This window comes from Xenopus laevis, chromosome 2L, assembly GCF_017654675.1.
Source record: "Xenopus laevis strain J_2021 chromosome 2L, Xenopus_laevis_v10.1, whole genome shotgun sequence".
Taxonomy (NCBI): Eukaryota; Metazoa; Chordata; class Amphibia; order Anura; family Pipidae; genus Xenopus; species Xenopus laevis.
Genome location: NC_054373.1, coordinates 119,113,862 through 119,141,649, shown reverse-complemented (window position 1 = coordinate 119,141,649; position 27,788 = coordinate 119,113,862). Strand labels below are relative to the sequence as shown.

The 27,788-nt window shown below is 37.4% G+C and overlaps 1 protein-coding gene across 4 annotated transcripts in view; it reads left to right on the top strand.

The window, feature by feature from the left end:
- herc2.L (HECT and RLD domain containing E3 ubiquitin protein ligase 2 L homeolog) overlaps positions 1–27,788 on the top strand; it is a 133,602-nt gene that overhangs the window by 92,788 nt on the left and 13,026 nt on the right. For 3 of the 4 annotated variants that reach the window (XM_018247131.2, XM_018247130.2, XM_018247129.2), the window contains exons 61-83: positions 144–321; positions 587–668; positions 1,565–1,736; positions 3,736–3,880; positions 4,940–5,165; positions 5,904–6,078; positions 6,286–6,472; positions 6,886–7,026; positions 7,124–7,315; positions 9,042–9,195; positions 9,705–9,812; positions 11,233–11,364; positions 11,631–11,789; positions 12,560–12,678; positions 13,728–13,853; positions 14,002–14,157; positions 14,242–14,357; positions 14,451–14,649; positions 15,851–16,065; positions 16,190–16,367; positions 23,272–23,433; positions 24,644–24,735; positions 25,269–25,408. In XM_018247131.2, coding sequence (XP_018102620.1) covers positions 144–321; positions 587–668; positions 1,565–1,736; positions 3,736–3,880; positions 4,940–5,165; positions 5,904–6,078; positions 6,286–6,472; positions 6,886–7,026; positions 7,124–7,315; positions 9,042–9,195; positions 9,705–9,812; positions 11,233–11,364; positions 11,631–11,789; positions 12,560–12,678; positions 13,728–13,853; positions 14,002–14,157; positions 14,242–14,357; positions 14,451–14,649; positions 15,851–16,065; positions 16,190–16,367; positions 23,272–23,433; positions 24,644–24,735; positions 25,269–25,408 — 3,554 coding nt within the window. The remainder of the gene's footprint in view (positions 1–143; positions 322–586; positions 669–1,564; positions 1,737–3,735; positions 3,881–4,939; positions 5,166–5,903; positions 6,079–6,285; positions 6,473–6,885; positions 7,027–7,123; positions 7,316–9,041; positions 9,196–9,704; positions 9,813–11,232; positions 11,365–11,630; positions 11,790–12,559; positions 12,679–13,727; positions 13,854–14,001; positions 14,158–14,241; positions 14,358–14,450; positions 14,650–15,850; positions 16,066–16,189; positions 16,368–23,271; positions 23,434–24,643; positions 24,736–25,268; positions 25,409–27,788) is intronic. The other variant, XM_018247132.2, reaches the window with a different exon arrangement.

Genomic DNA, 27,788 nt, shown 5'->3' with positions numbered 1-27,788 from the left:
TGAAATACTAGCAGCAAACTGTGTTAAGTTACATGATAATAGTAGCTTTCACAGTTTGGCTTTATTCTGTTTGATACCAGCAACAATAAATGATCAACAATAGTAAAATTCTAGGTTACTGATATGACGTGCATATTTTTTAGGAATTGTGATAAACCACGGCTGATTGAGGCGCTGAAAACCAAACGCATCAGAGACATTGCCTGTGGCAGTTCTCACAGTGCTGCCATTACATCTAGCGGGGAATTGTACTCGTGGGGTCTTGGAGAATATGGCCGACTAGGACATGGAGACAATACTACACAACTGAAACCAAAAATGGTAAAAAGGGAGAGTTATTCCTAGCATAATATTGAGCTGCCATATGCAATTAGTCTTTTAACTGTCAGTCTAACAGATCATGAATGAAGCATGTTTTTTTTGTCCATGTAAAATATATGTATCCGTTTAATCTAGAGAATCTCTAGTTTTTTTTTGTATATTTGGTATTCTTTAAAATAACACAAATAATTAAGAGGTGTAGAAACTAATTTTGTTGGGTTTCATTAACCCTTATATTTGTGATTATTTTTTTTCCACCCGGCAGGTAAAAGTATTATTGGGACACAGGGTGATTCAGGTTGCTTGTGGAAGCAGAGATGCACAAACTCTGGCACTAACTGATGAGGGTATGTATATTTTATTTAGAAGTAAGAAAAAAAATTGTGTGTATTAAATCTAATTTTTTAACCAATCCTGAATACCATCAGTTTGTTGTGTATGTGTGTACAGTTCAATTATAAAAGTTCCCATTTTATATCTATATATTTGGAAGAGTGAGTTAAAGTAACTATTTTTGTAAACAATTAAAGGCAGAATCGCACACATAGAAGTTGGTTCTTTATAAATCAGTTTTTAAATGAACAGTTCAGCATAAATTAAATGTTAAATCAAGGAAAAACCTTTAGTGGTTTGTCTACTTCATCTAGCCTTGCTAAAAAGCAGGTGGGCATTACAATGCGTGTAATGCTTTTTATGCTATTTTCCCCCTTAGTTTATAAAGAGGAAGAATCACTTGTGCGTTGTTAAAGGAACAGTAACATCAAAAAATTTAATTGTTTTAAAGTAATAAAAAATATAATGCAGTGTTGTCCTGCACTGGTAAAACTGCTGTGTTTGCTTCAGAAACACTACTATTGTTCATATAAATAAACTGCTGTGTAGCAATGGGGCAGCCATTCAATTCAATGAAGAAAGGGCTCAAGTTACATAGCAGATAAGCTCTGTAGAACATAATGGTGTTTTATTATCCACTATTTAACCTGTGCCATATACCCATTTTTCAATTTCCACCATTGCTACACAGCAGTTTAGTTATATGAACTAATGTAATGTTGCTGAAGCAAACCAATTAGTTTTACCGTGCAGGGCAACAGTACATGATATTTTCATTACTTTAAAACACTTTCATTTTTTGGTGAAATTAAATTATACAAAAAAACATCATGGATAGGAAAGATTTATTATACCTTTATTAGACTGAGGGTATTTTGCACTGGTTTCAGCATGCCTTTTGTATTTTCAGGGCTTGTGTTTTCCTGGGGTGATGGAGATTTTGGAAAGTTAGGCCGTGGCGGCAGTGAGGGCTGCAACGTTCCTCAGAACATAGAAAGACTGAATGGACAGGCTGTCTGCCAGATTGAATGTGGAGCTCAGTTTTCTTTGGCACTTACTAAGTCTGGAGTTGTTTGGACATGGTAATAAACTGAGCTGACCATTATATTCATTTTATATTATTCACTGGAATGATATATAATTGCAGTTGATGTTAAATTTTTAACTTTGGTGCCATATTTGTAAACCAGTGCAGAACATTTTACACCAAAAAAGTGTAAAAATTCACGTATAACTAAAAAAAGTGCCGTTCACCAAATACCTCTGGAAACACCATAGTATCTGAGTTTTACTGATTTGGCATCTAAAAACAGGGAACAAAATATCATTGTGTAGGATGTTTTTGACTCCAAAAACGAGTAAACTGATCACAATGCTCTATATGCTTTTTGTATATTCCATATTAGTTAACAATATTAAAACATTGACAGCAAATTAGAAGTTTCAGACTGGGGCACCAAGAGCCCACCAGTCATTGCCCTAAAACATTTTCTCCTTGCTGAGAAAAACAATGGTATCCCCATGTTAAGAGAGATCCATTATTCAAAAGTAACTGCTCAATAAAGCCACTGTTTCTCAGAACTATTTGACCACTCTCTGCCATTTCACTGAAGTTTATAAGAAATAGCTAAAACATATCGATATCACAGTAAATAGCGTGGCAGCATCCATAAAGTGGTTGTTCGCCTTCCAAACAATTTTTTCAGTTCAATTTTCAGATTGTTCCCCAGAAATACTTTTTTTTCAGTTACCTTCCATTTTTTATTTATCGTTTTTTCAAAATCTAATTTTAGTGTTCCTATCTTTGGTGTCTTATCAGCTCAGTAATTCAGATGTAGACTCTAATCTGTTACAATTTTGCAACATTTAGTTGATTTTTTCATTTTTCAGTAGCATCTCTGGAGTATAAGCAACTATTGTATCAATTCTAACAGCTCCTTTTAATGAAATTCAGGGATTCTCTCAGCAGTGACAAAGATAAGAAAGGTATCAACTAAATGTATCAATTTAGAACAGTTTACAAGGTCGGCGACCCCCCTCCCACAGCTGCTTTAGAAGGTGAAATATGACACTTTACACTTCAATATTAGAATAATGGTCACAAATAGAAAATAGGAAGTCATTGAAAAAAGTCTTTATTTTTGGTAAACTATCTGAAACCAACCCCTTTAAGAACTAATTCTGTATGGGCATCTTTTCTCTTCTGTTTGCTGCATTATTGCTAGTACAAGCTGTGTATGAAACAGAGCGCTGCAGTGGATACAGAAACATTTCAGAGGATAGCAGTCTGAGGGGGGGGGGGGATTGCGGAGGCAAAGTTACACCACTGGCAGCCTGTCTGTATCTTCTCTATCCCCCACTGTTTATAGTTCATACTATATGGTTGCTTTGGGTAATCTATTAGTGCTTGTTCTCCAACTTACATTGCCAGCTCTATATAATTAACAGCCTCTCTGAATTCTCCTGCTTATCTGCAGTAATAAATGTGACTTCTGTATTTTCCCTGACCCAATCACCAGAGCTCTAAATTAACTCGTTCCTGTCTTTATCACTGCTGAGAATAACTGAAAAGGGAGCAGAACCTGGAAAAGGTAGGAAAGAGTTAATGCTCTGTACTCCAAAAAGGGCAAAGGGCCCAGCTGGAAAAATCCAGTTCAACACTTTGGATGGCCCATACCTTTATGGCAGTGGGTTACAAGGAAATTAGTCTTCTGTGGTTTGCACTACTGCGGGTAACAAATCTCCATAAAAAATATTTCTTGATTAACATTTGTATCACTGTATGATGCTAGCATAATTATGCAATTGATGCAAAAATTCAGGTGAAGACTTTTTTTTTTTTTTTTTGCCACAAGAGGTATTTTCTGAAGATACCTTGTCCACAGGTAATGCAGATTACGTAAAAGTGACACATTGTGCTATTGTCCTTAGAGACTGCTAATATGCTTTGTGGTAAGAATTATTAAACAGCAAACTTCAGAAATTTAAATAGAAATGGAAATATTGTATGTACCCCTAAACATAAAATAATATCAAATATGTAGTTCAGCATTATATGTAAACTAATCTATATCATTTTAGGGGGAAAGGTGATTATTTTCGTCTTGGCCATGGGACAGATGTCCATGTGAGGAAGCCACAAGTGGTTGAAGGGCTCAGAGGAAAGAAGATAGTTCATGTGGCAGTTGGAGCTCTCCATTGTCTTGCTGTAACCGATGCTGGGCAGGTAAATTATCTTTTTTCATTAGTTTGTACAATCTAAGTAAGGGAAGGAATTACACTGCTGTAGAAATTGATTTCAAGCTGAAACTGCATTATTCTTTGCATTCTTCAGGATTAAAAGAACTAGGCATGTTCTTCGTTAGGGTCTCCATTTTTAGATTAAGTGCACAAAGGTAATTTGTGCTTGTTTATTTGAATGTTTGTTAAATACCATCTTAATTATTTTGTCTGTATCGATTTTTTGAATTGATTAGTTGCAAAGCACATAAGGGGAAATCTGTAGACATAGGTAGCTTGCATGTGATAATACTCAAACAAAATTTTTAAATTGTTTTTATTAGTTTTCACAGCATGTTATACAGTCTTTGGACAGTTTATATGTCCAGTTATTGATGCATATTGAGCATTAATGTCAAAAAACATGCATTTAATGAGGAAATTAGAGAAAATAGAAGCAGGAAAGAAGGTTAAACACAGGTGTTAGATAAGAATTATGAAGAAGTTGTAATGCCATTTCTTGATATCTGCTGCTTGGTAATAGCTGAGTGCATATATGAGATTTTAAGATTTCATTGAGAGGAATTTCTGGTGTGAGTGTTGCCCATTTGAGGTAGAGGGGTTTTTCTGTGTTTATGTCTATATTTGTTCGTAGCATATGGTATATTTGTGCAGTTGAACGTATTGTGGTTTTCTCTTTCCAAAAGTTGTCTATCGTATTATCTGCTGTGTCTTTTATTTTGTGTATCGTATTTCTTGCCAAATGTAATATTTGCATGCTAAGAAATATGTGTGGATCTATAAATGGAAATTGATCTTTTAGTTCCATTGGGGAGAGTAGGTTTCGAACAAGACCTTTAACATACAAAACTGGTATTACTTCAATATACTATAGAGGAAATGAGGAAATCTAGACAAGAAATCTAAGAGTTGCAGAGAAAACAAGAGACCTTTTTCACATTTTACATTATTTTGTACCTGGAACCCCGCCCTAAACATGCTTTGATTTGTGCTGTGCTCATGCCTTTGTGACAATGCTGAAAGTATGGCAATTTTGCAATTATAGGTTTATGCATGGGGTGATAATGATCATGGGCAACAAGGCAATGGAACTACTACTGTCAACAGGAAGCCTACCCTTGTCCATGGTTTGGAAGGACAGAAAATTACACGTGTCGCTTGTGGGTCATCACACAGTGTGGCCTGGACTACTGTGGATGTGGCAACACCATCTGTTCATGAGCCAGTCCTCTTTCAAACAGCAAGAGATGCCCTTGGAGCCTCTTACCTTGGTATGAAGACTCCCACAAAACTGCTGTAACTTTTGTGCCTGTTATCTACTGGCTACTCACACCTCTGAGACATTTTATTGGTATAGTAGTCAACTCCACTCCAGCCAAGACTCAGATTCCCAGAATTCATTTCTTTCTATGTAAATTGAATAAAATAAGTGTGCAAGGTTTATTGATATTTGCTAGATTGTTTCTTTAGCAAGGCACACAGTGAAGACAATCGCAAAGGATAGTCAAACTGCTTTTTGTTGTATTTTCATCTACTAATAACTTTAAATTCATTTTACTATGCAAAAAAAACAAAAACCTTTTTCATTCTTTTGAGCATCCTTTTTCATTTATTTGTGTTATTTAAAAAAAACCACAATAAAAAAACAACAACACAATTAAAAAAACAACAACACAATTAACTATTTCTGAAAGCCGCCAATTACCATATCTTCTGCCTCAAGCCCCCTTTAAGGTACTCCTCCAATTGGAGGCAAAGCAATTGAAGATATGTTGGGTTAATTATTAATATCACTTAAATATATAATATAAAGTGATAATAAATAACCCGACGTATCTTGGGTATTTCTTTTTGTTTGTTATTTAGGTCATTCTTTATTAGTGCTGATATTAACATGTGTCGTACATTTGTCCTAATTTTAAGCTGAATCGGTGTTCTTAAATACTTGTTTTGATTTTTTTTTTTCCCATAACGATCAAAAGTATTTACATATTCCCTGTCTCTTTAAGGCGTACCTTCAGATTCAGAGACTTCTCCCAATTCCAGCAATAAAATCAGTGGGGTCAGTAGCTTAAAACCTCATCGGCCTTCCCTTGCAAAGATTCTTTTGTCTATCGATGGCAGCCTTGCCAAACAGCAAGCACTCTCACACATACTGACTGCATTACAGATAATGTACGCCAGGTAAGAAATACATGATAAACTGCCAGATATTTACCATACAACACGGTCTGTAGCTATATTCCCATATCTGTGGCTTCAAGAGAATATTTTATCTATTTATTTTCTAATCTTTCCTGTTTGCTTCTGAATGTGACACCTTAAGCATATTTTAAGGCCGTAAAAGGAGCTTTGTCCTATAGTTTTCCCGTGTCTCCATTTATTTTGTAGGGATGCTGTAGTTGGAGCTCTAATGCCAGCCAGTATGATTGCACCAATGGAGTGTCCATCTTTATCTACTGCCCCTCCATCAGACATGTCTGGAACATCTAGTCCTATTAATGGAGATGATCTAGTGCTGGCAATGGACCTGGAAGACCGATTAAGTCCAAGCCCATGGCAAGACAGGAGAGGAGAGGTATGGAATACACAGTAACACTTCTTTAAAACATGAGTACTATATCTTGGGCAAAGTAGGAGAAATGCTGTGCAAAAATTTTAATGATTTTTCTTACCTGAAGTTTTTTAGTTAGGCTCAGGTCATTGGGCCAAGTAAAACGTGCATTCTCCTCTAAATATTGCAAAAATAATTTGTTTTTAAATCATTTCAAATTTGCTGTAAAGATGCACTGTTTTGAATTGCTCTGAGCAATATCAGTCATAAAGGAAAGAGGCTCAGCATAAAATGATACCATATGTTCTATCATTGTGAAGTGGAAGTTGCTACAGTGCAATATCTGTAACTGAGACTATAAATTGTTTGGAGGCAAGGAATTACTGCTAGATTACTTTGTTCCTACCCCACCAATATCATTATTGCATTTTGAACAGGTGACTTCTTCAGAAGATGCAGTTACCCCTACTGCTGTAACTCCCTCTGCATCTGCAGCCTCATCCAGGCCATTCATTCCAGTTACAGATGATCCTGGAGCAGCTAGTATCATTGCAGAGACAATGACTAAAACAAAAGAGGTAGGTTTGTTTCTGCTTTATTTTGCAGAAACATGTATGCAGTTAAGAGTTGTCTTTTTTTTCTACACTTATGAATTATTACTCCTCCTCTGTACAGGATGTGGAAAGCCAAAACAAGGTTACTGGTCCTGAACCCCAGTGCCTGGATGAATTCACAAGTTTGCTTGTCCCAGATGACACAAGAGTCATGGTTGACCTTTTAAAGTTGGCTGTTTCCAATAGGGCTGGTGAGAAGGGAAAGGAAGTGCTGTCAGCTGTACTCTCTGGCATGGGCACAGCCTATCCACAGGTCAGTATCATGGTCTGATTGCATGGATAGTAGAATAAAATAATATAATATTAATATAAAATATTAGTGACAGAAGCATATAAGATTTGTCTTGTGCTTGTTTATTGATGATATTCATGACAATTACCACTTAATTAGTACCTAGCTTTTGTGACCAGTGTTTAAAAAAAAAAAATGCATTCTTTAGATTATACTTTATAGTGTTGACATTTTAGAAAGTGGAAAATAAATGTTAGATACATGCATTGTTACTGAAGTGAAATGTTGTCACTTTATAAAACATACTGCCTGAAACATATCTGCAGCATTATGTGTTTGAATGGAGACTTCTGTGATCAGAAATAAAGATTAATATCTGTTCTCCTAGGCACTCTCTTTAAAAACCCTATGGGTGCAATCAAGGACGGTATGCAGCAAATACGCTTTAGGGAGCTATAGACAATGGTTTCTCCCCCTCAAGCAAAAAAACTTGAAAGTAGTGTGGTGTTTATCTCTGAGAGATTATGTTCTAAAATTTGAACAGATTTTTGACATAAGCTCAGTTGGCCTTATGGGAAAAAAAGATTCATAATCACTATCTGACCTGTCACTTGTTAAAACTTTTTTTATACGGATGTACCTGATTTCTCAGATGAAATATAAGTGGTGTGCATCTGACTTCCTCACCCCACCATTCGGCTGGCATGAATCATTCAACCCTCACCTTGTTCTATGTTGAAGAGATGGATAATGGGACTTGACGTTCCTCAGCTTTCCATGAAGGGGGGGGTGCACAAATTCTCTGGAAAGCAGAGGGACTTCAAGTCCCAGAATCCACCTCTTCAACAAGGAACACGATGAGGGAGGTGTCAAGTCACTGCCATCATGATTTCCTCTCAAGATGAGGAACAATGTATTGGAGAAAAAAATATTGATATATATTATTATATTATAAAACATACCCTGATCTAGCCCACTGTAATAGAAAACATTTTACAGATGCCAAAGGACGGTGATCTGTAAATTTGCCATGTGCCATATTTGCGGAAGCATGTGCTACCAGCTTCTAAAAAAAGTATTCTAGAACATGTTGGTGAGGTTGGGGCAGGCTCTGAGGTGAATTTTTAACTTTTCCCCACCTGGTGGAAAATTATTTCTGGTGAGTAATCCAACTATCAGACACTTCAATGTTTTCAAGTTGTACACCAGAAATAATGACCATTTTTCTTAAAATGTAAAATTTCAGAAGCAGTTCAGTAAGGGGGGATGCTGACTCTATAAACCTGTTAAAATCTGATGTATTAGTTGATGCAATTTTATACTCTAGCCTTATTGAACATACTGCTTGAGCTTTATTACATTCAACTGTTATGGTTTGAAGAATATCTGCTATGCACCACTTCAACAACAACCATTTGTAGTGTGTGCGCCATCGTGAGAAACATTAGTTTAATCTTAAATGGTTTACCATTTGAAAACAGGTTTTTAGAAGGGGGACTATCCCTTTAATAAAGAACCAGGGGCTGCATGTGACCAGCTGATGGGTTTTCATAGATCTTTATCTTTCAAAAGAAATCCATATGATATTGTTTCTGTAAAAAATGTTTTACAAACCCCTTGGACCTGCAGAAAACCAGCTTTTCACATGGTACAATTTGGAGAGCATCAGTCTGGAGCCCCAGTGGAATTACTGTTTGTTTTTTAACAGCTTTGCATTGAGAGCCCTTTTGTGGTGCTATTATTTCAGGTTGCTGACATGCTTTTTGAGCTGTGTGTCACAGAACTGGAAGATGTAGCCACAGACTCTCAGAGTGGACGTCTCTCTTCACAACCAGTTGTGGTAGAAAGTAGCCACCCTTATACTGATGATACTTCAACTAGTGGCACTGTGAAAATACCAGGTTGGTAAAAATGTTGTTCAGGATGTCTCGTGTCTGTCTGCATCTCTCTCTCTCCACAGTCCCATTCACTGCTGAGTATTAGATTCTGGGAATTATGGTTAAGTGATATCATTTCTACTATACTAACCTGACTAACTTGATTACTAGCAGGCAATTTTGCTTTAGGAGAATGCACTGAATATCATTACAATTCTTTTGCCTGAAATAAATACAAATATACATTCATACTTTTGCATGAACACCACCAGCATATTAAAAATTATGTATGCAGTTGCATTACAAAAATGGTAGGTTCATGTTACTTTTCAATATATTATTGTAATTAATGTATATAAGCTGGATTTGTTTTCTTTGTTGTACTCCCTTATGTATTTTCATGTTTTAGTCCAATACAACGTTTTGTTCAAGATGGTCTGTATGCCAGAAGGGATCTATTTTGAACTCCTCATGCATACAAGTTGTTACTGTTGAATCGTGTGCGTATAATAACTCTCTTTATGGCTGTTTAGGTGCTGAGGGCCTTAGAGTAGAATTTGACCGCCAGTGTTCTACAGAGCGGCGTCATGACCCACTCACCATAATGGATGGGGCCAACAGGATAGTTTCTGTCCGATCAGGTGATGAGCAGAGATGAAAAATAAACTAGCACCTCTTTAATTTGCTTGTCTAATATTTGTACATTTGCGGAATGCGCTAGTAGCATAATCATGATAAGCTGACCTGTGTTTGAGCTTTTGCATCTGATATACAATATAAGCTCTATAATCACAATGAAAGCCTAGATTAGCATTTCAGCAGACCTGCACTAAAATTATAGGTTTATATGCATGCTGTTCTTATTCAGTACATACAGAACGATTCAACTAATGCCATTTTGTCATTTTGTACTCATGTGGCAAGATACATACTTGTCTTGTGGTTATTTTATGTTTATTTTTTTTTATAATTTTATTTTTCTATATATGCATTACTCACACCCTCACACCAGAAACAGCAAAAAGTTGTTGGACAATTTATCATTTACCTTTTATAAAAAAGGAACAAACTCTGTGTGGCCTATTTGGTACTAAAATACAGCTGATTATTCATCACCTGTCCCTAAAGGACTCCATGCTATAGAAATTATACAATAATAGGAAGGCATACAGTATATTTTATAGCTGCAAACTTAACATGGAAGGACTGCTCTTTTTTGCCCCAAAATCTCCTTGAAAGTTATTTTTGTCCATATTAAAAGAAAAAACGTTACAAAGCATATATTTATTCATGTATGAAAAAATTTTTTTGTCTTCTAATCACGCTGGAATGGGTTGTGGTTACCTTTGCTATCTTAGACCAATCTGGCCCTGAGATGGATGGTAACCTGTGCTTATGATATTAAAAGCTGAAAGCTAGAAAACAGTCACTCAGAAGTAAATTCAACCCACTGCATTTTGATTTCAGAACTCTTTCTAAGAGGACTGCTGTGATCTGACACTAGCATATTGCTTCTGAAGAATTGCAAAAGTTAATAGACCTTGCAGTTAATAGCATTTTTCTTGGCGCAATAAAAGTATTCCTCAGCTGATAATAAGATGTAGTTCTCTTGCCTTATTTATAAATTGACATGCTAACCAAACGAGTAGTTGCTACATGGAAGCAGCAGTTACGTGGAGGTATGATTAGGTTTTATTTTATTAAAAAAGGAATGCTTTTAAGTAATTTGTATTAAATGTACAGTTTAGGTTAGTGAGGAAATTTAAGTGTAAGTATGGCAAAATAAAGTAGTATTTTCCATTAATACCTTCCATTGCATAAAAAAAATGTTTGTTACTGGTTGTTGATAAGCCTTTTGCTTATATCCACATTTTCCTTCCATGTTTTTCTTCTAAAACAATTTTTATGTGACACTGGTTAAATCACCAAAGCGAGGAACTTTAGAACATCTAACAAGTTTTTAATGACTAAATTATGATTTAATTTAATTTTAAAATAAATTGTAAAATATTGTGAGATGCTTGTAATTAACTACTGTATGTATTTCACTGTTAATTACAGGTCGAGAGTGGTCAGACTGGTCTAGTGAACTGCGGATTCCGGGGGATGAACTAAAATGGAAATTCATTAGTGATGGATCTGTTAATGGATGGGGCTGGAGATTCACTGTTTACCCAATAATGCCAGCTGCAGGTAAACTGTGATAATTTGAATGATAGCTTTTTTCAATAAGGAATCTCTTGTTATCATATGTATTTACAAAGTCTACCTTTTTCCAATGAACCCTGAAGAATGTTACAAATAATCTTTCGGCCTATGAGTAAGTGTACCAACAGACACGAAATGCGTCAGGCCTTTAGTCTTTCATGTCCTAATAAAATGATTTCGTATTTTTTTAAACTATTTTTTATTGTTTTTTTTGGGAAACACATCTTTTTTCCTTTATTATAATCTTTTAGGACCTAAAGATCTTCTCTCTGATCGGTGTATTCTTTCTTGTCCATCCATGGATCTGGTCACCTGTCTACTAGATTTTAGATTAAATTTTGCCTCCAACAGAAGTATTGTTCCCCGCCTGGCTGCTTCCCTTGCAGCTTGTGCTCAGCTAAGTGCTCTGGGTAAGTGTGCTGCGTTTTTATTTTTCAGAGTAAATGATTAAAAGGATTAGGTCTTGGGAATACATTTTTTTAAAAAAAATAATTCAGTTAATAGTTCTGCTGCAGCAGAAAAATTCTACACTGAAATCTGTAAACATATTATTTTTATATTTAATTTTGAAATCTAACATGGGGCTAAACATGTCAGTTTCCCAGGTGCCCTCAGTCATGTGACTTGTGCTCTGTCACTCTTTATTGCTGCGCTGTAAGTTGGCGTGACATCATCCCCCTCCCTTTCCCCCAACAGTCTATAAGAAGAACAATGGGAATGTAACCAGACAACAGCTCAATGACACAAGATAACAGCTCTTTGGTAGATATGAGAATAGCACTCAATAGTAAAAATCCAAGTCATACTATGACTCCTTCAATTACATTGAGCTGTAAAAACAATAGTTTAGCTGAAAGCAGTTCCATCATGAAGTGCTGACTCTCTTTCTGAAAGCACAGGATCAGGCAAAATGACCTGAGATGGCTACCTACACAACAATATTTAAACTAAAAAAAATACATTTGTTGGTGCAGTAATAGTTTGTATGGTAGACTGAACTATTTGCATTTCTATTTGTATTTTATTTTTACACCAGATAAATCCCTTTAACTTTTAACTTTTGGTCATTGTAACGTAGCAGGGACAAACTACATTTTCTTTGCAAAGAAACGTTCATATCTGAGCTGTTATATGTATAAATGAATGGTGCTGATCTAGTATTTTAAAATGTACACTTCAGCTGCTGGTCACAGAATGTGGGCTCTTCAGAGGTTGCGGAAACTTTTGACAACAGAGTTTGGACAATCAATCAACATTAATAGGCTACTTGGAGATGGAGAAACTGAAACACGAGCAATGGTGAGAGCAGTCTTTAATGTTGTAAAATAGAAGAGGACGCATATGCTGTGAAATATACATTTAGCCAGAATTAACTATTGCAAATTCTCCTTTAATGCTTTCCCAAGGTTGAAGCCAAAGCAAGCAAAGATATAGCAAAGGCATAGTTTAAAATACTTTTAATGCATAAATGTGTATTATGGAAATAGCCATTTAAATAGTTATAATATACATTAGCACAACTATGTTCATAATAAACAATAAATGGCATATCATTTCTCACTTGAGCATACTTATAAAAGAGTGAAACTAGAACTCGCAAAGTAAAATTCTAACACACTGTATTCATTTTTATGGGATTTTGAAAGGCATATTTGCCAAAGGATGAAATCTCTCTTTCATGCCTTTATAAATATGCCTGTTAAAATACCATAGAAATTAACTGAGTGCTGCATAATTTATCATAGAGTGAAAACATGCCCCTATATGCGCTCCTTGTATTCTAAGAAATTAAGTACCCTCTGCAATGAAATATAAAAACATTCAATATTTCTAGGATTGATGACCTGGTGTCACTGCAACTCATTGGGAGCTTCTAATATAAATAACATTTAGTGGTGAACAGCTAAGTCAAACTAAGGGTATTGGCTTTCAACCTTATGGTCATAAAAAAAGAAGGAAAGAGAAAGAAGGAAGGGAAGAGAAATAAGTACTGGATGCATAAGGATGGTATTATTTTTTGCTTATAACATGACTACAATAGAATAACAAGTGTATAAGCTAGTGACATGAAGAAGATATCTTGTATAATGAAGTTATGTTTAATCATTTGCATGCATTGGTATGCATACATTGAGTGGTTTGGTTACATGCTGCATGTTTTGTCTTCATAAATTCTTGCTTTATTATGTGTTCAACACATTGAAATTAAGCATTTTTACTTTTTTTCCATTACTGCCCACTGGCCAGAATATTCAAGTTACTTCTCTTTAGCAAATACACACATCCTTGATCTTATACATATTTTCCCCCAGACAATTTTTGCAAACTTGTTTGTGTTTTTGTTCCAGAGCTTTACTGGCAGTGCTTTAGCTGCCTTGGTCAAAGGCCTTCCTGAAGCATTGCAGAGACAATTTGAATATGAAGATCCAGTTGTAAGAGGAGGAAAGCAGTTACTTCACAGTCCTTTCTTTAAGGTATTTTTTTCATATGAACCAATTAGTTTCAGGGAGCCCAATTTATTTGATCTAATCTGTTAAGATAGTAACGTAAAATATAAAAGGAATCTGCTTTTTATTAATACTTGAAAGATTTAATGCATTTTTTAAAAATATTATATTTAAGGTGCTGGTAGCCTTAGCTTGTGACCTTGAATTGGATACCCTTCCGTGTTGTGCTGAGACCCACAAATGGGCTTGGTTCAGGAGATACTGTATGGCTTCCAGAGTGGCTGTTGCACTAGACAAGAGAACACCTCTACCTCGCCAGTTTCTAGATGAGGTACCAATATTTTAAGGAACTTTTAGGCAATTACGTTTGCCGATTTTGACATTTATAACCATACTCTTTAATCTTGTATAAAAGGTGGCCAAGAAAATACGGGAATTGATGGCAGATAATGAAAATATGAATGCTGGTCATGAGAGCCATGACACATTCAAAAAAGAGCAAGATGAGCAACTTGTCCAGTGGATGAACAGGTTAGTAATGTTTTACATTGATTTGTAAACTAACAAAGTTTTTATCTTCCCATTTTAAGAATTAATTGTTTAATACATTATAATTTCTATTAGACGGCCTGATGATTGGACTCTGTCAGCTGGAGGAAGTGGAACCATTTATGGGTGGGGTCACAACCACAGAGGGCAGCTTGGTGGCATTGAAGGTGCAAAAGTTAAAGTTCCAACACCTTGTGAGGCACTTGCAACCCTCAGACCAGTGCAGTTAATTGGGGGAGAGCAAACACTATTTGCTGTAACAGCTGACGGAAAGGTAACTAAACAAAGCATGTTAATTTACTCGTAGCACTTTTGCAGATTTATATAGTTTAGTTACTATATGCCTTATTGTCATTATTGTTGGAAATTATTTAAATGTATGTTTTATTGTGTTACTGTTGTAATGGCATTCATTTTACTTTTTGTATTTTGTAAAATGATTAAATAAAGAGAGATAGTTTAGTAACGTACATGTAAGTAATAAAAACTTGAGGTTTATTTCAGCTTTCTGCTCTGATATATGCAGAAATTGTATCTGTTTCTTGATTGATCACTCACCTTTTTAGTCTCAGTTCTTATAGTGATTCAGTGTAAATTTAAACAATAGATATTTATTTCTGGAACAGAAATGGCTACATAAAAATGTAAGATTAGTGTGCTTAGGGGAACATTCATTTTACATTCGTTGCCAGCATGGTCACGTGGTGTTGGTGTTTTTGTAAGTCTTTGCTAACTATTGTCTAGATATCTGCTTGTTCTGGCTGTTAAGCAAGCATGCTATGTTTTTACCATTTTTACATCTTTCTTAATTTTTAACCCCTTTTATGCAAATTTCTTAGTGTGCATTCAATTATCTTTCAAGTAGGAAAATATTTCTCATTTTAGTTAGATAAAAATGATATAGAGTTTTTGATTTTCTGATTGTTCCCCTGTAAATTAAGACGCACAAATACTCCTAGCTTCGCGCCTTCTGAAACACTGTATAACATGTCCCTAATCCTGAGTTATGGTAATAACTCTTTTACATATCAAACCCATTACAGGCACAATTGTTTTATATGACATCTTGGTACATAGGCTTCAACAACCCCTTGACTGAAACTCAATTGAAACATATTTGAGAAGATACGTTACATTGTTTCATTAATAGTTCCTTCATTAAATAGTTTAATGAGGTAGTATATGGTTTCATCAAGTGTGCTTAAATTTCTAGCAATTATTGAAATTTCAGTTGATAACACTTTTGATTTGTCCTGTAAAGCACTGAAGTTTGTACTTTAATAAAAATATAAATGAAGTGTCATATGTAGGATATTTTCGTTTACCCATAAATATTGTTATTCCTAAATGGCCCGCAAACACATGGATCATTTTGTTCTCTTATAGTTATTAATAGGGAAAAAGATAAATATATGGGAAGGCCGGTATTTTTTTCCAGAAAAGGTGGCAACCCTACTTATACTTCTATTTCCCAGCTATATGCAACAGGATATGGAGCTGGTGGAAGGCTGGGGATTGGTGGGACCGAATCTGTGTCTACACCCACTCTTCTGGAGTCAATCCAGCATGTGTTTATCAAGAAGGTAGCCGTGAACTCTGGTGGAAAGCATTGCTTGGCTCTGTCATCTGAAGGAGAGGTCTATTCCTGGGGGGAGGCTGAAGATGGAAAATTAGGCCATGGAAACAGAAGGTGAATAATACAATGCATTATTACAGTATTGTGATTGGATGAGACTAGAATAAATGTGCAATGTTTACTCATGGAAGTATCTTTAGAGCGATATAACCTTTTATATTGTTTGTAACTATTTTAGTCCTTGTGATCGCCCTCGTGTTATTGAGTCCTTACGAGGAACAGAAGTAGTTGACATTGCTGCTGGAGGAGCACACAGTGCATGTATCACTGCAGCTGGTGAACTGTATACCTGGGGAAAGGGACGCTATGGGCGACTTGGTCACGGAGACAGTGAGGATCAGTTAAAGCCTAAACTGGTGGGTAAAGCTCCATTCTTCATTCTAAACTTGTTTATTCATTGTTTACAGATGCTGCAGTATAAAGATGCATTTACTCAGCACACGTAATTTAAACACTAATACACTTAAACACATGATAATATGGGTTATTGTAAGGTTGTCAACATAATTGAATGTATTGTGCCTTGCTACCATATTTTTAAAACTGAAGGAGTAGCAGAAACCAGTGTATTGGCCCTGTATGACCCAGTGTTTACCTCTTGATCGTTTTGTATCAGTTGTGAATGATGAACAATCTGTACAAAGCACTGTGTAAAAAATGTGCTTGTATGTATAAATAAAGGCCAACTTAATAAGCATACCACAAAAGCGGCACGTTTTGGGGGCAGGAGCTGATAACATACAGGCAGCAAGCTGATTTCCCATAGTCACCCATGGCCAGCATTCACCGAATGGGTTAACATCCCCGTGGGCCAGCGGACAGGACCTCCCTCAATAATAAAAGGCTGCACCTCCCATAATCCATTAGTCTTTTTGTCCTGTCCGGGCCAGGGGATAGTTTAGTCTTACATGAGCAAGGACATACTAATAAAGGAAGGTAAGCCTGTAAGCTCCCCTGTTAAGGGGTTAGCATGGCAAGGATAATTACCTTATAGATCTCTCCTCCCGCTTGCGGGTCAGGGGATTTCTGGAAGAAAGAACACTGCAGTGTTCAGAGGTGGCTAGTATTCCTCCCGATGATGGGTCAGGAGAGCCGATTTTGCCCAGGTACAGCATCAGCAGGGAAGCATGCGTGAAAGCATCTTCAGCGTTGGAAGCTTCCGGCGGCCATCTTGCTAAAGGTAAGGCGCGTACAAGGTCATAAGGAAGCTTTCGGCGGCCATTTTGGTAAGGTAAAAGATGCAGTATCTGTGCCGAAAGGAAGTGACGTCGGCGGAAGTGGCCGTTCGGCCATCTTTGATGAGGGAAAAGATGTGGTTTGAACGGATTGGCGCCAATAGTAAAGTAAGCAGCGTTTTTTCCCAGCACAATGGATTTAATGCGCTTTCCAGTACCCGGGGCAAAGAAGTTATGAGGTATGCAGGTGTCATCCTCCGTTACTTAAGCAATAGCACACTTCCTGCAGCGGCCATTGCCAAGCAGTATACTGGGCACTAAGGAGTTAGTTGCAGGTATGTGATGTGCTTTGTGTTCAGCCAAAATAATCTCTTTGAGTTAATGCTGAAAATGTTATACTCTCTTTACCTAGTTTTCAACAATGGAACCTGGTATGACTGGGAAAACCTCTCAACCCCGAGGGAAAAGGTGAGGTAGTATTGAGAGTAATGACTTATGTGGATCAGGAGGTTTGATTTTAATAAATGTTATTATTTGTTCAGCCTTCCTGCCTCAGATGCAAAGAAAGACAAGTCACCAGAGAAGTCTTCAGCATCAACAGAAATACGGCAAGAACCTGGTACATCTGTATCACAGGAAAATCAGCTGTTTGCAGAATCCTTGGCTTCGGTTATAAAGCAAGCAGTTATTCAAGGATTTCAGGAAGTTTCAAGTTCTAGGAAAAGACCTAGACATACGAGACAAGCAGAATCCTTATCTGATGTATCAGAAGGAGACTTATCTGAAGATCCTGAGGGCTTTTCACAGATAGGATCGGAAGAGGGTGAAATAGATTCGGAAGAAGAATCGACCTTTGACATAGCAATTATCGATCCACTAATTAAAGCAGTCAGACAGACCCTGACTTTTCCGACAGAAACAGCAAAACTCTCTGCAGCAGATAAGCTATTTCCCTCTTCACGGAAGAAGGCAACAAGTTTTCCAGTCCATTCCTCTATAAAAGATATTATTAATACTGAGTGGAAAAAGACTGAAAAAAGAGCTCAAACAGCTGGGAAATTTAATAAAAAATATCCCTTTGATGAACAAGAGGCAAAGTTTTGGGAGTCTCCACCTAAGGTGGATGCGGCCATAGTTCGTTTGGCTAAGAAGACGACCCTGCCAGTGGATGATGGGGCAGTATTCAGAGAGCCTATGGAGAAGAAAATAGAATTCAATCTGAGGAAAGCATTTGGAGCTGCAGGGGCAGCCTGTAAGCCTGCAGTGGCTCTGACGTCAGTATCTAGAGCATTGAAAGTATGGCTGTCTGAGCTGGGGGAAGCAATCTCATCCAATGTGAAAAGGCCGAAGCTCTTAGAGATGCTTTCAGATTGCAAGATGGCTACGGAATTTATGTCGGAGGCTTCATTGGATCTAGTGCATTTATCAGCAAGATCGATGGCCCTGTCGGTAGCAGCCAGGAGAGCATTATGGTTGAAAGCTTGGGCAGCTGATACTGCTTCCAAGTCTAATCTATGCCAGTTGCCATTTGAAGGTGAAATGTTGTTTGGCGAAAAGCTAGATGCAATTATTAAGAAGCTATCCGGAGGCAAAAGTGTGTTTCTTCCTCAAGAAAACCTAACCAAAAGAGCCCGCTATGAACCCAGTTATGGGAAAGCGAGGGATAAAACGTTTAGAACATCCAGACAATACAAGCCTGGGAAGGAATACTCCAGACAATCTTCGTGGAGATCAGGCCGTCAAAGTTCTAGAGGGTCGGCAAGAAGACCTGGAGGTTTTTCCTCTGCCCCTTCGACTTCCAATCAACAATGAAGGTGGCAGGGCTCAGAACATGGTAGGGGGCAGGTTAGCCGAACTCTCCCATGTCTGGGCCAGAACCATTCAAGACGGTTGGGTACAGAAGGTGATAGAGTCAGGATTCGTTCTAGAATTCAAATCAGTACCCAGGAAAGATTTTTTCATTATGTCAACCTTCAAAGATGGAGAGACAAGCAAAGTGGTCGTACAAAAGTACTTAGACCAAATGTTCGAGTCAAGGGCGATAGAATCAGTTCCTTTAGAGGAAAAATTCAAAGGCCTTTACTCAAGACTTTTTCTAGTGAAGAAAGCATCAGGAACCTTGAGACCTGTTCTGGATATGCGAAGAGTAAACAATTTTCTGCAAGCAAGAAAATTCAAAATGGAGTCTCTGGCTTCCATCATACAGGCAGTCTCAAAAGAAGATTGGTTGACAAGCATAGACTTAAAAGATGCTTACTTCCACATTCCAGTCTCAAGAGAACACAGAAAGTATATGAGATTTGCAGTAGGGGACATTCATGTACAGTTCAGGTGCCTACCATTTGGGCTCTCCCAGTCTCCAAGAGTGTTTACAAAGGTGCTAGTAACACTCATAGCAGAACTAAGGAAGGAAGGTCTAGCAGTATATCATTACCTAGACGATATCTTGGTAGTGTCAAACTCAAGAGCCGAAGCCGGAAGACATACTTCAAGGGTTCAAGAGTTCAAGAGTTCCTACTAGCCCATGGATGGGTAATAAACAAACAAAAGAGCAATTTAATTCCCCAACAAACCCTTCAGTATCTGGGAGCTCTCTTTCAGACAGATCAAAATCTAGTCAGTCTTCCGGTGGAAAAGCAGGAAAAACTTATCAATCTGCTAGGAAGTTTCAAAAAGCAGAAGACCGTGTCAGTGCATCAATGCCTAAGAGTATTAGGCACCATGTCGGCAACCTGTCAAATAGTCAGATGGGCAAGGTGGCATACAAGGCCCTTGCAAAATTTTCTGCTAAGGAAAGTGAGACATCCTCATCTACACCTGCAAAGAAATATAGAAATACCTCGAGAGGTAAAAAGAAGTCTAATCTGGTGGTTCGATCCCAAAAACCTTGCAAGAGGCGTACCCTTGGAGGAGCCAGAGTGGGTGACATTAACCACCGACGCATCAAGTGTGGGGTGGGGAGCACACATAGAAGAGAGATATGTGCAAGGCACCTGGAAAGGAGGAAATATTTCCTCAAACATTCTAGAGTTAAGAGCCATAAGAAAATCTCTTTTTTCTTTTTCTCACCTGTTGAAGAACAAACAAGTGAAGATTGTGACAGACAACACAACAGCAGTGGCATATATAGTGAAACAAGGGGGCACCAGAAGCCTGTCGTTGATGGAAGAAGTAAAACCACTCTTTCAGTGGGCAGGAAGTTGGCTGGAAGGGTTGACAGCAGTTCACCTTCCTGTGAAAGAAAATCTAAAAGCAGACTTCCTCAGCAGGACGGTTCTGGATCCAGGGGAGTGGTCCTTACACAGAAGTATATTCGAAGACATTATAAAGAGGTGGGGACAACCAGAGATAGATGTCATGGCATCCCCTCAGAACAAGAAATGCCAGCAGTATTACTCAAGATTCCCCTACGAAGGGTCCTGTGCAGTGGACGGACTAAGGCAAAGTTGGTCGGGAAGTCTGATCTACATTTTTCCTCCCTTTCCGTTGATTTGGAGGATACTGAAAAAGATAAAGAGAGAGAAGGTAGAGGCAATTGCGATCATTCCCTACTGGCCCAGGAGGCCTTGGTTCCCTCTCCTCCAGAAGTTGGCAACAGAAGAACCTATGATGATTCCGATCTTTCCGGGGTGGTTGTCACAGGGAGCAATCCAATTCCAGGAACACAATCATTTATCTTTGATGGCCTGGCGGTTGAGAGGGAAAGATTGAAGAGCTTCTCTCTTCCAGAGGAAATCATCAATTTATTAATGAAGTCTAGAAAAAATAGTACTTCCTCCCAATATTATAAAATCTGGGAAAAGTTTGCAAAATTTGTGACAGAGAAAGAGGAAGATCCTTTGTCTCCTTCTCCAGCAGTTTTGGTAGGTTTCTTATTCTCGGGATTTGAGATGAATTTACAAATCAGTACGTTAAGAGGCCAAGTGTCAGCAATATCAGCCCTGACTGGTAAAGCATGGGCGGAGGAACCTCTCGTAAAAAGATTCTTTAGTGCCCTTATTAGAGTAAAACCAATGAAGAAAAGTTTTATTCCTCCTTGGGATCTTCCCTTTGTTTTGAAAATCCTGATGGGAGCACCATTTGAGCCATTGGAAGACTCCTCCTTATGGAACATGACGCTGAAAGTAGTTCTGCTGGTAGCCGTGACTTCAGCCTGCAGAGTGGGAGAAATATCAGCCTTCGCAGCCTCAGAGCCGCATACGGTGATATTTGAAGACAAGGTGATATTAAGACCTGCATTTGGTTTTTTACCAAAAGTCGTCTCAAAATTCCATTTAGATTTGGAAATAATCCTTCCATCCTTTTGTCCAGATCCTAAGTCATCAAGGGAAGAATTATGGCATACTCTGGATCTAGTGAGAGCCATAAAGATTTATCTGGAAAGAACAAAGGTGTGGAGAAAATCAGAAAGATTGTTCATAATCCCAAATGGTTCAAGGAAAGGTCAAGCTCCAGCTAAAAGAACAATTAGTTCTTGGATTGTTGCAGCTATCGCAAAAACCTACAATATTGCAGGCAGGAAGGTTCCCAGAGGGTTGAAGGCACACTCTACCAGGGCATTAGCAAGTTCCTGGGCGACAGAGGCCGGGGTGTCGCCGGAGAGCATCTGCAGATCAGCAAGGTGGTCTTCAATCAATACGTTTGTGAAACATTATAAGTTGGATGTTTTGTCCTCCCAAGAAGCTATGTTTGGGAGAAAAATATTGCAGTCTGTATTTCATTCTGTTGATTAAAAATTTTCTGTTATGCAAATCGTTCCCTCCCTCATTATTTAGCTTGGGGAATTCCCATTCGGTGAATGCTGGCCATGGGTGACTATGGGAAAACAGGAAATTGTTTATACATACCGTAATTTCTGTTTCCTGGTCACTCTCCATGGCAGCATTCACCGGGTAGTTTCCCACCCCGATTTGGGGGACCGCTTTATACCTAGACTAATGGATTATGGGAGGTGCAGCCTTTTATTATTGAGGGAGGTCCTGTCCGCTGGCCCACGGGGATGTTAACCCATTCGGTGAATGCTGCCATGGAGAGTGACCAGGAAACAGAAATTACGGTATGTATAAACAATTTCCTGTTTTTTTATATTTAATTTTGAAATCTGACATGGGGCTAGACATATTGTCAATTTCACAAGAGCCCCCAGTCATGTGACTTGCACTCTGATAAACTTCAGTCACTCTTCTGTGCTACAAATTTGAGTGTTATCGCCCCTCCCTTCCTCCCCAGCAGCCTAACAACAGAACAACGGGAAGGTAACCAAATAGCAGCTCCCTAACACAACAGCTCACTAGTAGATATAGGAACAACACTCATTAGTAAAATCTAGATACCACTGTGACTCCTTCAGTTACATTAATTAGGAGAAACAACAGCCTTTCAGAAACCAGTTCCATCCTAAAGTGCTGGCTCTTTCTTAAAGCACATGACTAGGCAAAATGAGACATGAGAATGCTGCCTACACACCAATATTACAACAAAAATATACACTTATTGGTTCAGGAATTACATTTTATATGGTAGAGTGAATTATCTGCAGTGTTAACAGTGTAATTTTCTTTTTCATTGAGACAGCACTGGTTTACATTTACATCAAACAATGTTTAGCCCCAAGGAAACTTTTAACACCATGTGCCCTATGTCAATGCAGAAGTATATACTGTCCATCTCCATGGATCATATACTTTCATTAATACTTTGACTGCCTCTGCAATGCCACTGTGCAATCCATATTAAACTACTTTAACTTCGCAAATGCTATCATTTTAGGCATGTCCCATTTTATTCTTATCAGTGCAGTTGTTGTTGCAAAAGCTTGGTATGTCATTTAATGTTATTTTATAGATTTTTGTGACAGGCAAATGTGGCTCTGTAAAATGGTTGTCAGCTTTAACATGTGGGGTAGAAGGTTAGGTTTTATTCATAAGAAACACAATCTATAGCTGTTGTCTTGTGACCCAATGGATATACAACTCATTGTGTCCAGGAGTTGAGACCACCCCAGTATTATTTTGTTTAAGTTGGTTTGACCCAGCATGTTTGATTCGAAAGCATTTCCAATTCTATGGCATAAATGAATTTTCAGGTGGAGGCCCTGCAAGGATACCGTGTGATAGACATTGCCTGTGGCAGTGGTGATGCACAGACTCTCTGTCTGACTGATGATGATACTGTCTGGTCCTGGGGAGATGGTGACTACGGGAAACTAGGACGCGGCGGAAGTGATGGTTGCAAAGTTCCCATGAAAGTATGTTCTCATTTTTTATGAAGCTTAATTATTGTTCACTATTTAATGTAAACAATTAAATGATTCTGGAATCCTGTGCAGAAATGATTTTTCCTTCACCAAATGTCCCTTAGTGTTTTATACCCAGCGTGTTAATGTATAAATAGTATTCTATGTATATGCTTTTTAAAGGATATCTACATATTTTTTAAAGTAGACATATTTTTGTAAATTCAAATTTACTTTACATAGTCTACTTTAGCCTACAGGTATAAACCACTATAGAGCACAACCTCAATAGACCAGCAGGTGCTATAGAACATTTTTCCATCAATGCAAGACTTACACCTTATGATGCATTTAGATAAAAATAAGTGGGCGATAAGCCCATATTTGAAAAAAAGCTATTTTTCCTTTAAATAATTCTTTCTTCCTGATGGAATGCATGTCTTTTTGTGCAAAATTGCTTGCAGCCAAGGTTACTTAGTAATAGAAGTTAATTCAGTATGCTTACAGGGAGCACAGTACTTTAATGAAATATGTGACAGCTGAAGGTAAGGAACAAAATTACATTTTTAAAAGAAACCATTCTTTATTTAATCCATTTGAATTTTTGGTATTTTCTTAAAGGGTCATGGGAAAACATGTTTTTTTTTTTCAAAACACAGTTTACAGTGCTGCTCCAGCAGACTTCTGCACTGAAGTCTGTTTTTCAAAAGACTGATTTTTTTATATTTAATTTTGAAAACTGACATGGGACTAACCATATTCCAGGTGTCCCCAGTCATGTGACTTGTGCTCTGATAAACTTCAGTTACTCTTTTACTGCTGCACTGCAAGTTGGAGTGATATCACCCCATCCTTTTCCCCCAGCAGCAGCAGAACAATGGGAAGGTAACCAAATAATAGCTCCCTGGTAGAAATAAGAACAGTACTCATTAGTAAAAATTGGTGTCCTGCTGCGACTCCTTCAGTTACATTGAGTAGGAGAAACAATAGTTTCCATAGTGCAGGACTGGCTCTTTATGAAAGCACATGCATTTTATATGATAGAGTGAATTATTTGCTGTGTAAATAGTGTAATTTAGAAGTTAAAACTACACCATAAAATCCCTTTAAATGTAGGGAGGTTTGACATGAGAGATATTCATATTTGCTTTTTACAATTCCTTTTCTTTATAGTCTAAATAAAACATACCTTGAGCTTTGAAATGCCATTTTGTCTTTGCAGATTGATTCTCTTGCTGGTGTTGGTGTAACAAAAGTGGAATGTGGCTCTCAGTTTTCAGTGGCACTGACAAAGTCTGGTGCTGTGTATACATGGTATGTTTATTATTTACAAGTAATTCTTTTTGTAACCACTGTGAACCTTAGGAGGTGAATTAATTTTAGTATAATCATCTATTTTAAATGCTACTATATGTTCAGCTGCAGAGCTTCAAGGATTTAAGTGTACAGAAGGTTTCTATAGAGCATAGTGGGCCAGTAACATTGTTTGGTAGAAACTATTCAGTTGTACCCAGAATAATGAGAACAATTAATGGGGTGAGCATTGCTGAAGTTTGGTCCATAAAATTAAGAAAATGTATTGTATTTCTTTATTGTATTGAAATATGTTATAATGGCCCTTTTCAGTGGTTATATATGAGGTCCCTTAATTTTTATTTGTCACACATAACTACACTAAACAAAAAGAAGGTTCTGTCAGAAAGACATACTTGTTTTTAGAAGCCATTGACAAAAGAAGACTTTTTATGACTGTGAAAAGATGTCATTAGCTTGTATTTTAAATCTAAAGTTTCTGTTGCTCTTAGTGTGTTCTAGTGTCAACTGCTAATGTGTACTTTGAATTTCAGGGGGAAAGGAGATTATCATCGTTTAGGTCATGGTTCTGATGACCATGTAAGGAGACCACGTCAAGTCCAAGGACTACAAGGGAAGAAAGTTATTGCCATTGCCACAGGATCACTGCACTGCGTTTGCTGCACAGAGGATGGTAAATTCTAACTGTCATGTCTTTTTTTCCCCTGCATTTGTGAATAGATTGACATTTTTATACGAGTGATGGACAGGAGGTAAATTTCTCTGGGTACCGTGGCTTTGAAGTTTATCTGCGACAGTTGTGTGCTTTGACTCTGCATGTAGTAGATAGTGCTGAGCAGACAATCACTTCTGCCCTAAAAGACTTTTTAAGCAACATCTTTAGGCACCTAAATTAAAGTCTTACCGAGTGTTGATGCTGTGAGCTTGATCCAGCAGGTAGATTATTAAATGCTGTGCTCTGCAATGAAACCAAAAGCCATAATCAATGCATTTTACTAGGGGGGAGAAACAGTGTGACTAAGTTTGCCAATTATATACCTTTTCCTTGTTGTGGGAAAAGATGCCAGAGGGTGCTAAATGCATTGAATATCGTTGCAGTGTTTAATAGAGGCAAAAAATCAGCAGTGGATAAAAAAGACTACTTGTTCTGTGTTAAAGTTTATAACTATAAAATAGACCCCAACAAGTGTTTAATAAATCTTTTTGCAATCTATAATCTGTGTCATTAACATTTCGCTACACTGCATTTTAATAAGTGTTCTTTCAGTCTAAAAGGGACTGCACTGCAACAAGCCAAATGCAACCTAGTAGAAAAGTACAGCTGCTGCACTTACACTGGTTATAACTTGCTAATAATTAAAGGTCCATCTCGAAGGCTTTACTAGCCTTCTTTAGCTACTTCATTCTTTGTGAATTGTTCAGATTTAACCCTGAAGAAGGCTAATAAAATTGAGACATTGCTGTTTATGATTTGACAATGTTTTGGCAGCTGTGAACAATATTAAAGGGAGAGTTGACCATTTAAATGTAATTTTAGTATATCCTAAATTGGGGCTGTTGTTGGCAACTTTTCAGTTGGTCTTCGTTCTGTGGACTTTTGAATTATTAGTATTTCTATTCTTAAAACCTGCAACTGAAAATACTAGTTGGGATCCCCAACCTTTATTTTACAGATGAGCCACATTCGAATGTAAAAAGAGATGGGGAGCAAGACAAGCATGAAAAAAAGCTTATGGGGGTTACCAAATAAGGGCATTGGTTGGCTCTTTGGTACTACCATGTGGACAGGGAGCTTGCAGAAGGCTCTCTTTGGTAGTGAAAATGATCTTTGTTGCTTAAAAACTTGCCTACAAGCCAGGAATTTAAAAATTAGCACCTGCTTTAGGGCCCCTGGAAACAACATCTGCAGGTCTGCATATTGTTCACAAGCCACTGGTTGTGAATTACTGACCTAGATTACTGATCTAGCAACCAAATAACATATTGAGTGTGAGGTTTTTATTAAATCCTCATTTTTGTGATTTGTATCTTTCTTTCAAGCCTTCTCCATTAGTTTTCTATACTGTGTTCTAACTGCTGCCTTGTCATTATTGTAATTAATCTATAGCAACTGTATAACTATTGCCTAACCAATTTACCAAAATAAAAAAATAATAATTATCATTCAGCTCACCGTCCCCTTCTGCTAATCGCTTGTATCACAAACTCATTTGCAGCATTTTATCAATAATTCATGAAAAATATAATATACTTTCATTTGATTAAACAAATTTAACTGAATTCAGTTGTGTGTAAAACCCCCTTTATTAAAGGTACTTGCTTCAAAATTCTAAAAATAAAAAAAATACTGTATAGGATGGGAGAAGGAAAATCCAGGCTATGTGACCATAAAATGAAATTAAAAATACTAATAAAAGCAACTGATCTGTAAACCTGTTTTCCCATTAACAAATAGCTGATGCCTGTAACAGTCCCAATTCATAGTGGGGTTTTTTTTGTATCGTTAGTATAGCTCAATATTTTTTCTATCATTACTCATTCCCATCACCGCACCTTCCTTTTTTTTATTACTGCACCAACACCTCCTTTTGTATTGTTACCTTAGTGGCTCGAGTTTTGAATTATGACATGTTACTAAGTAAACTGGCATCTATTATTGACTTAATTCATCTGCCGGTTCTGCCATGTAGTAGCAAAACACACCTCCACTGATATCTTTTGGTTGTGTCCCTATCGTGTATCTTTCTCTCTCCAAATGGCTATATTCACAAACAGAGACTAAGGCAAAGCACTGACACACAGAATGCATGTCATAATCTTACTTTTATTTTTTTAATTGGCTATGTTTCCAAAAGGGCAGCAAATACACCCACATCAATGTTATAATATCAACATTAATTGGCAACAGCTCTTTTGGCTCACCATGTTCATTTATATGCAGTAGCCCTCATTATTCTTATATGCATCATTTCTCTGCGACAGTAGGTATTCATAGCATAGTCCTATTCTTTCTGCAAAAGTTCCTGAGCTTTCTTTCCAAAGATTCTCTATAT